The sequence below is a fragment of the Macaca thibetana genome, chromosome 2, assembly GCF_024542745.1.
Source record: "Macaca thibetana thibetana isolate TM-01 chromosome 2, ASM2454274v1, whole genome shotgun sequence".
NCBI lineage: Eukaryota > Metazoa > Chordata > Mammalia > Primates > Cercopithecidae > Macaca > Macaca thibetana.
Window position 1 is genome coordinate 45,611,700 of NC_065579.1, and position 10,163 is coordinate 45,621,862.

At 51.9% G+C, this 10,163-nt stretch overlaps 1 protein-coding gene across 1 annotated transcript; it reads left to right on the forward strand.

Moving 5' to 3' along the window:
* Positions 1–7,330: 7,330 nt before the first annotated feature.
* On the forward strand, positions 7,331–9,894 carry CHST2 (carbohydrate sulfotransferase 2). Its single transcript, XM_050779757.1, has 2 exons — positions 7,331–7,460; positions 7,563–9,894. Exon 2 carries the CDS (start codon positions 7,739–7,741, stop codon positions 9,329–9,331), a length of 1,593 nt encoding a protein of 530 aa, XP_050635714.1. The 5' UTR covers positions 7,331–7,460; positions 7,563–7,738; the 3' UTR covers positions 9,332–9,894.
* The last annotated feature ends 269 nt before the right edge of the window (positions 9,895–10,163 follow it).

Genomic DNA, 10,163 nt, shown 5'->3' on the forward strand with positions numbered 1-10,163 from the left:
GATGTTGATGTGGGGCAGAGACGGAGTTCCTTAGCATGACTGGCTCTCTAAAAACCAGAATTTAAAAGCAGGGATTCAAAGAGAAAGCCCTGTTGTAAGGACAGATGGAGAACAAGGTACAGTGACAAAAGCATGAATGACACCAGATCTGTAATTAGGCAGCGAGCCAGCCTGTCAATTAGATTTTTTTTTTTTTTTTTTTTTTGAGACAGAGTCTTGCTCTGTCACCCAGGCTGGTGTACAGTGGCGCAATCTCGGCTCACTGTAACTTCCGCCTCCAGGGTTCAAGCGATTCTCCTGCCTCAGCCTCCCAAGTAACTGGGATTACAGGTACACACCACCATGTCTGGCTAATTTTTTGTATTTTTAGCAGAGAAGCGGGGGGGTTCATCGTGTTGACCAGGCTGGTCTTGAACTCCTGACCTCAAGTGATCCACCCGCCTTGGCCTCCCAAAGTGCTGAGATTACAGGCGTGAGCCACCATACCCAGCCAGAAATTTTTGATTGTAAATAACAGAAATGGATGGTGAGTAACATAAGCAGGAGGAGAAAGGGGTTTGGTCAAGCATTTGGGGTGGCTCACAGACTTTAAAGAAAGAACTAGGCCGGGCGCGGTGGCTCAAGCCTGTAATCCCAGCACTTTGGGAGGCCGAGACGGGCGGATCACGAGGTCAGGAGATCGAGACCATCCTGGGTAACACAGTGAAACCCCGTCTCTACTAAAAATACAAAAACTTAGCCGGGCGAGGTGACGGGCGCCTGTAGTCCCAGCTACTCGGGAGGCTGAGGCAGGAGAATGGCGTGAACCCGGGAGGCGGAGCTTGCAGTGAGCTGAGATCCGGCCACTGCACTCCAGCCTGGGTGACAGAGCGAGACTCTGTCTCAAAAAAAAAAAAAAAAAAAAAAAAAAAGAACTAACAATAGTCTTAAAAAGGGTAGGGTCCCTTGTGAGAGATAATGAGCCATTGCTTTAGGGCTCCGCTGTTGGCCTGAGAGGGCAGCAACCATTTTCCTTCTTATGAATCTCTCTGCTAAAGATTCAGATTGACTGGCACATGTTGGCAGCTCAATACATACAGCATGACTGAATGAGTGACTGAGTGAATGAATGAATGCAACTTTCATGGAGAGAACATCTAATTGGTTGAGCTTGGGTCAGGTACCTGCCCCTTGGGAGGAGGGAAGAAGCAATTTGGCTGAAGGTCCCACCAAATCCACGTACAATGGGATGTGTTGGTTCAGACACTGTTACCACAGAAAAGAAGAATGGATGTGGGTCAGGAACAACCCAATGGGATGCCTACAACAGGGAACAGAGCAATGGCTGGCGGGCTAGAGGAGTCAGTGGTTCTAGCTGGGGTGGCGGAGCATCTCCAGCTATAACTGGTCCAGCTAGCTAGCTCCTGTCCTCTAATATCTGGAAGGAAAAAACTGCAAGAAGAAGCCACAGGTTTTGTTACCAACCTTCCAGGCTGGGGTGAGACCCAGGAAGTAGATAGCTGGGCTACGTCTCAAAGGTGAAGATGCAGAAAGGCTGAGGAAGTCCAGGTGGAGTCTGAGGAGGACAGAGTGGTGCTCAGAGACAACACCAGAGCGACACATTTAGAAATTAGCTACATATGTTCTTAGAGAAGCAAACCTGTGTGCCCTTCTCCCATAACATCCTTTTTGTGCTGCTGCTTTTTCTTTTTCCCCTTCCTGCCCCCTGCCACTGCCTCCTCCTCTTTTTTTTGAGACAGAGTCTTGCTCTATCACTCAGGCTGGAGTGCACTGGCACCAACATAGCTCACTTCAGCCTTGAACTCATGGGCTGAAGTGAGCCTCCCACCTCAGTCTCCAGAGTGCCTAGGACTACAGGCCTGTGCCATTATGCCCAGCTAATTTTTAGTATTTTTTGTGGAGATGGGGGTAAGGGGTAGTGGGAGGGTATTGGGGGGCAGGTCTCACTATGTTGCCCAGGCTGGTCTCAAACTCCTGGGCTCAAGTGATCCTCCTGCCTTGGTCTCCCGAAGTGCTGGGATTACAGGAGTGGGCCACTGTGCCCAATCTGTGTTTTTCAACAAGCTGCTTTTTAAAGTCTATGTTAAGGAAACCCCTTCAGGTTTTGTAAACCAGGTATACCCCAATCAGGTAGACAGCATAATTGCATTCATTGGGCTAGACCTCATCCCTACTCAGGGCTTCTGCACTTGCAGTATTGTCTGCATGCAATTCTCATCCCTCAGTTTTCATCTGGATGTGTCCTCATTCTTTGCAAGGGTCACCCCCCTCTTTGCAAACCTCACTTTCCCAATTTAAAAATAGCTGCTTCCAGTCACTCTCAATCACATTAATATTTTATTTCCTCTGTAGTACTTACCATATATTCCTGGGATAAACCCAAATTGGTTCTAGTTTATTGTCCTTTCTTCCCCACTTGACTGGATTTGTTTTGCTGATATTTTATTTAAGAGTTTTATGTATATAAATTTACAAGAAAAAAACAACCCCATCAAAAAGTGGGCAAAGGATATGAACAGACATTTCTCAAAAGAAGACATTCATACAGCCAACAGACACATGAAAAAATGCTCATCATCACTTGCCATCAGAGAAATGCAAATCAAAACCACAATGAGATACCATCTCACACCAGTTAGAATGGCAATCATTAAAAAGTCAGGAAACAACAGGTGCTGGAGAGGATGTGGAGAAATAGGAACACTTTTACACTGTTGGTGGGACTGTAAACTAGTTCAACCATTACGGAAAACAGTATGGCGATTCTTCAAAGATCTAGAACTAGATGTACCATATGACCCAGCCATCCCATTACTGGGTATATACCCAAAGGATTATAAATCATGCTGCTATAAAGACACATGCACACGTATGTTTATTGCGGCACTATTCACAATAGCAAAGACTTGGAATCAACCCAAATGTCCATCAGTGACAGACTGGATTAAGAAAATGTGGCACATATACACCATGGAATACTATGCAGCCATAAAAAAGGATGAGTTTGTGTCCTTTGTAGGGACATGGATGCAGCTGGAAACCATCATTCTTAGCAAACTATCACAAGAACAGAAAACCAAACACTGCATGTTCTCACTCATAGGTGGGAACTGAACAATGAGATCACTTGGACTCGGGAAGGGGAACATCACACACTGGGGCCTATCATGGGGAGGGGGGAGGGGGGGAGGGATTGCATTGGGAGTTATACCTGATGTAAATGACGAGTTGATGGGTGCTGACGAGTTGATGGGTGCAGCACACCAACATGGCACAAGTATACATATGTAACAAACCTGCACGTTATGCACATGTACCCTAGAACTTAAAGTATAATAATAATAATAATAATAAGAGTTTTATGTATATATTAATCAGAACAGGACCAAATTTCTTCTCTGAAATCCCTCTGTAGTTATTATCCCCTTTGAATGAGTTGGGGGAAATATGCCCTCTTGTTCTCTTTTCTGATGGAGATGAGACAGAAACAATTTAGTTCTTGAAAGTTTGGTGGAACCCTCCTTTAAATCCCTCTGGTAATAGTGTGGTTATAATTTATAAGTACTGTTTTTCTTCTTTTTCTTTCTTTTCCTTCTTTTTTTTTTTTTTTTTTTTTTTTTGAGACGGAGCCTCATTCTGTTGCCCAGGCTGGAGTGTGGTGGCGTGATCATGGCTCACTGCAACCTCTGCCTCCTGGGTTCAAGCGATTCTCCTGCCTCAGCCTCCTGAGTGGTTGGGACTACAGGTGGGTACCACCATGCCAGGCTAATTTTTGTATTTTTAGCAGAGACGGGGTTTCAGGCTGGTCTCAAACTCCTGACCTCAGGTGATCTGCCCACCTCTGCCTCCCAAAAGTGCTGGGATTACAGCCGTGAGCCACCGTGCCTGGCCATAAGTAGTCTTCTTTCTTTTTGAGATTATTAAAGGAAGTTTTTTTTTCTTCCTCTTAGAACTTTATCATTTCATCTAAGTTTCCAAGCTAAGTTACTCTTGGAGGTTTTTGGGCTGTGTAATGGGTTCATGCATATTCATTATATTAAAACATAGGACATTTAAAAGGGCCACTCTTGGACTAACGATGGCAGCATATCTTAAATCAAGGATTATAAGTAACCTGAATCTATAATCTCAAGTTCTATTGAAAATGCATATTTGTTCAAACTATGAGGGAGTGAATCTATCTTGGTGCCCAGGGGCAAACATTTGGAAGAAGATCCTTGAAGATCTCTGTAATTTTCTGGGGTACTGGGCCTACAGTACCCCAGAATGTTAGGCCCCCTATTTGTCCAGGATTAAGAAAAAGCCACACCAAGTTTCCAAGAGAACATAACAGGCAGCAGAGAAGACAGAGACTGAAGGAGCTCCTGGGGGAGATGGAATTGTGACAAACGAAACCAGTGAGCCGAAATCAAGGCTAGCCCTGTGGCATGACTGGCTCTTGAGCAAGTGACATTATTATGTGACGTATTATATGTCTGGATCATTACTATGCTAAAATAAGTAGATTAAAATGAAAGGATTTTCCAAACAAATGCGGGAAGGAAAGCATTATGAAGTTTTCAGATATCATTAGCTATAACAAAGTTCAGAATGAATCATGACACCATGCAAAATGGGAAAATATTTGCAAGCAAGGAGAGGGTGGAGATGCCAGAACCTGTGAATTTACGCCAGCTGAGCACTCACTGTGGGGGCACTTGGCAAATGGATTTACTATTTTGCCAACACCAGTAAAGTGTTACAAAATTGCAACAGAATTTCTATGCAAACAATTGTTTTTTAAAAGGGTCCCTACCTCGACTAATGCAATTCAGTTTTTTTCTGGGTAAGTACAAAGCCAGAAACTAAATGAAAAATATTAGAAATTATTTTTCTTGGAAGCATGTTGAATATTAAAATTGAGAATTACTTTCCTCCCCAAATCCCTCTCTCTCCCATCAGTCTTTTCATGCACCAACGTAACTTTAGTTTTCGTGGGAAAAGTGGTGAGTGAATAAGGGGCATGGGCATTTGAGAGAGCAGGCGAAGAGGAGGCTGGGGGATCCAGAAAAGGAAAAGATGGGGAGTCGTTCAATTGAACTCTGCCACCTTCATCTGTTAACAGGGATTCTTGCCTGTCCCGACCCACTCTCAGAGGCAATGTTACATTATCTGAGAAAGCTGGATATAAAATTTGAGCTCTACTGTCCCTGTCCCAACCCCCCTCCCCAGGAGAAAAAATTAGCTGAACTGTACTCATGGCATTACGGGTTTTTCTGGAAAACAAGGATAAATCAAGTTCTTTGAACATTTTTCTCCCCTGAAACTAAATCCATAAAAAGAGCGTTAAAAACCCATGGAAAGTGAGTTAAGTGACTTTTCGTCTTTGTACTCAGGGAATTCTGTAAGACCCACAGAAGAATAATGGCGCAAACAGCAATATTTTAATGTTGGAACGGTCCTCTGAAAAGTCTGCCCAAAATGCTACAAAGATAATTGTGCAGTAACTTTGATAAACTTCTAAAAACTCTGTTGGGACAGGAGGCAACAAAACTCCTCCAGATCAGCGAGCGTTCTGTTTATCCGAGGGTGCTGAGCCTGAGGCCCCCGCAGCGATTCCCTTTTCGGCCCTTGGAGGCCTGAACTCAGGTCTAATCTTCCGTGTGCGCGTTCTGATACTCAGCCACCGTTCAATCTCCAGAGGCTGTTACAACTGTCCCCATTCTACAGATGAAGTTGAGGCTACGGCTTAGTGTTCTTGGGGAGGGAGGGAGTTGCGGGGAGACAGAGAAGCTTTTCCTCATAACCTTAAACAAAAGTACTTAAACCCAAAGCAACTGAAAAATGATTTTCTTTCAACAACGGTGTTTCCTTTGGGGTCAAGTTCTTTTATCTCATCTACAAAACCAAGAAGCGGGACAAGTATTTTACTGCAAATTGGAATGGGGCGTTCCCCTCCCCCATCACCCCAATTCCAGAGGACGTCAATCACAGTGGACGCAGCACCGCGAGCGGAAATGCGGAGAGCATCAGCGTGGGGCACAATGAAACAAGAGCAGCCCCGGCCAGAGGTCCAGTAAAGCGGAAAGACGGCCCCGCCCGCATACCCCTCCGGAAAACTGAAGCGTCTCCTCTGACCCCCAAGGTCAGAAAGATTTATTACTTCCTTCGAGAAGGAGCAGCCACAGACCCGCTAGAGAGGGCTGGCAGGGTGTCGGAAGCCAGAGAACGGCGCTCCGCGTCCTCTCACTGCTCCAGGGCGCGGGGGTGTCCTCAGTGCCCGGAGAGGCTGGCAGTGTCGGCCCTGAGGGAAGCAAGGAGCGGACGGCCGACGGGATTTCTGCCCAAACTTTATCACCAACTCTTTCTGAGAGCAAAAACATGAGGCCGAGTCCGGCAGCTGCACGCAGAATTCAAGCCTCTGGCAGCTCTCGGCACCGACGCGCTCCGAATCCCGCCTTCGCATCCCGGCGCTTTGCGCGCAGAGAGCTACGCCTTCGGACCGGTGGACTGCAGCCCCAGCGCATCGCGGTAAAGCGGGTCACATTTTCACCCCCGAGGCGGTGGCTGTGGGAGCCGGCGCGGCGTTGGGGGCGGGGGCGGGGCCGGCGACGGGGGTGGGCCGCGCGGCGGAGGGGAGGAGCCGCGGCGACAGACGGCGGCGCGCACCAACCGGGCGCCGGCTGGCAGGAGCCGCGCAGAGGCTGGCCCGAGCGCGTTGCGGTCGCCCGGCGTAGGGGGAGTCGGGTAGCAGCATCCTCCCGGGCGCCGCTTTCGCGCGGCGGCGGCGGCTGCGGCGGCTGCGGCTGCGGCGGGGTCTTTCTTTGCTTAGACGTCTCGTTGGCTAGAAGCGGCTGGTACTGGGGGCGGGGCGGGTCGGGCAGTACTGCCCACCTGGGTTTTCTTGCCTAGCGCTGTGTGTTCAGGGTCCTTTGGGCCAGTCGGAGGCTGCGGAGCGGCGGGGGTTGCCTGCGCTGCCCGCCCGGGCATCCTCCTGGTGATGGAAGCAGCCGCCGCCGCCGCTGTGGGGTCGCGCTGTGCCCCATCCACCGCTGCCAGAGAGGTGGGAAAATTCGCCGCACGGAGGCCGAAAGCCAGAGGGGCTGCGCCGCTATGCCGGGAGCTGAGTCCCATATAAGCAGCCCCCAGCCATCGCCCCCAGCCGGCTTCATTCCCCTGAGCGAGGCAGGAAGCTGCGGTCCCGAGAGAGCGAAGGAGACGTCGCTGGAGCCGGGACGCTCCGGGTTCGGTGGAGCGCTGAGCGGGGCTCCGGGCCGGGTGAAAGTTTTTCTTCCCGAGCCGCAGGGCGCCCGCTGCCCGGAAACTCTGCTCAGGGATAAGTCGGCCGACTCCTCCGTCCCCTCGAAGGTGCGGGGACCCACAGCGGAAGCGAGAGGGAGCGAAATCGAGGAACGAGTGACAGCCGGACAGTCCGCCGGGCGGTGATCCGGGGCCGCTCCCGGACGCGCCCTCGGCTCCAGGTGAGCGGAGGAACCGGGCAGAACCGAGGGTGGGCGTTACTTAGGAGGAGAAGGCCGGGAGGGAGATTGGGGCGCATCCGCTCACTCCGCTTCCCCTCGCAGGTCCTTCCCGGAGCCGCTGCCATGGGAGAGCCAGCCTTGGGCGCTGGGGACCAGCCGCCGCGCCCACCTCGGAGTCGCGGCCCGAGTCCCGGCGCCAGCAGCCAGCCCGCTGCGTTGCACCCTTCCCGGGCTGCAGGGCTGCCTCCGCCGCGCCGCCGGCCCGGATTGTGCCTGTGATGAGCCGCAGCCCGCCGCGAGCTCTGCCCCCGGGCGCGCTCCCTCGGCTGCTCCACGCTGCGCCTGCAGCCGCGCCGCGTGCCCTGCTCCCGCAGTGGCCCCGGCGCCCAGGACGCCGCTGGCCTGCGTCCCCTCTCGGAATGAAGGTGTTCCGTAGGAAGGCGCTGGTGTTGTGCGCGGGCTATGCACTGCTGCTGGTGCTCACCATGCTCAACCTCCTGGACTACAAGTGGCACAAGGAGCCGCTGCAGCAGTGCAACCCCGACGGGACGCTGGGTGCCGCAGCAGGGGCAGCTGGAGGCAGCTGGGGGCGCCCGGGGCCTCCTCCGGCCGCGCCGCCCCGTGCTCATGCCCGTTTGGACCTCCGCACTCCTTACCGACCTCCCGCTGCCGCCGTCGGGGCGGCTCCTGCAGCCGCGGCAGGGATGGCGGGGTTTGCGGCCCCTGCAGGCAATGGCACTCGGGGCACCGGGAGCGTCGGGGACAAGCGGCAGCTGGTGTACGTGTTCACCACGTGGCGCTCTGGCTCGTCGTTCTTCGGCGAGCTATTCAATCAGAATCCCGAGGTGTTCTTTCTCTATGAGCCAGTGTGGCATGTATGGCAAAAACTGTATCCGGGGGACGCCGTTTCCCTGCAGGGGGCAGCGCGGGACATGCTGAGCGCTCTGTACCGCTGCGACCTCTCTGTCTTCCAACTGTATAGCCCCGCGGGCAGCGGGGGGCGCAACCTCACCACGCTGGGCATCTTCGGCGCAGCCACCAACAAGGTAGTGTGCTCGTCACCACTCTGCCCCGCCTACCGCAAGGAGGTTGTGGGGTTGGTGGACGACCGCGTGTGCAAGAAGTGCCCGCCGCAGCGCCTGGCGCGTTTCGAGGAGGAATGCCGCAAGTACCGCACGCTAGTCATAAAGGGTGTGCGCGTCTTCGACGTGGCGGTGTTGGCGCCACTGCTGCGAGACCCGGCCCTGGACCTCAAGGTCATCCACCTGGTGCGTGATCCCCGCGCAGTGGCGAGCTCACGGATCCGCTCGCGCCACGGCCTCATCCGTGAGAGCCTACAGGTGGTGCGCAGCCGAGACCCGCGAGCTCACCGCATGCCCTTCCTGGAGGCAGCGGGCCACAAACTTGGCGCCAAGAAGGAGGGCGTGGGCGGCCCCGCGGACTACCACGCTCTGGGCGCTATGGAGGTCATCTGCAATAGTATGGCTAAGACGCTGCAGACAGCCCTCCAGCCCCCTGACTGGCTGCAGGGCCACTACCTGGTGGTGCGGTACGAGGACCTGGTGGGAGACCCCGTCAAGACACTACGGAGAGTGTACGATTTTGTGGGACTGTTGGTGAGCCCCGAAATGGAGCAGTTTGCCCTGAACATGACCAGTGGCTCGGGCTCCTCCTCCAAACCTTTCGTGGTATCTGCACGCAATGCCACGCAGGCCGCCAATGCCTGGCGGACCGCCCTCACCTTCCAGCAGATAAAACAGGTGGAGGAGTTTTGCTACCAGCCCATGGCCGTCCTGGGCTATGAGCGGGTCAACAGTCCTGAAGAGGTCAAAGACCTCAGCAAGACCCTGCTTCGGAAGCCCCGTCTCTGAAAGCGGGGAGACCTGATGCCCTGTGATGATACCTATAAAGAGGATTGTAGTGTGTTTAAACAAACACAGTCCAGACTCAAACAGAGGAAGCCCACATACTCTATTATAGATATATAAATAATCACACAGACACTTGCTGTCAGTGTTTTGAGTCAGTGCATTTCAAGGAACAGCCACAAAATACACACATACACCCCTCAGAAAAGGCAAGACTTGAACGTTCTGTCCAGGTGCCCCTCTTCTCCTCTCCTTTGCTTTCTCTTGTCCTCCTTCTCCTATTTCTTACCCTGCCCTCCACCTGCCTTCCATTTTGAAGTGGGATGTTCATGACATCAAGTTCCAGTAACCCAAATCTTGTTTACAAAATTTTCGTGGTATCTGTGAACATGTAAGAGTAATTTGGATGTGGGGGTGGGGGTGGAGAAAGGGGAAGTGGTCCAGAAAGAAAAAGCCCCATTGGGCATGATAAGCCGAGGAGGCATTCTTCTAAAGTCGACTTTTGTGTAAAAAGCAAAGGTTACATGTGAGTATTAATAAAGAAAATAATAAATAATATTCTTTTTTATATTTGCCTCCATTACTTTGGATTCACCTGTGTTACTTGTCCTCAGCTTCAGATAGAATCTGCCTCCCCTCCCTTGTTTCCATTTTTCCAGTCTCTTTCCTGAAAGGCAGCTAAACTGGGTGGGAGCAATTTTTGTCTCCTTGGTAATAACCTGGGGGATGTTTTCTCACATGTAAATCTCAGCCTGTTAGGTGCCCAGGAATGAAACACATCTTTGAATTCTAAAGGCAGAAACCAAACAGGGCAGTGGAAGAAAAAGCACACTCT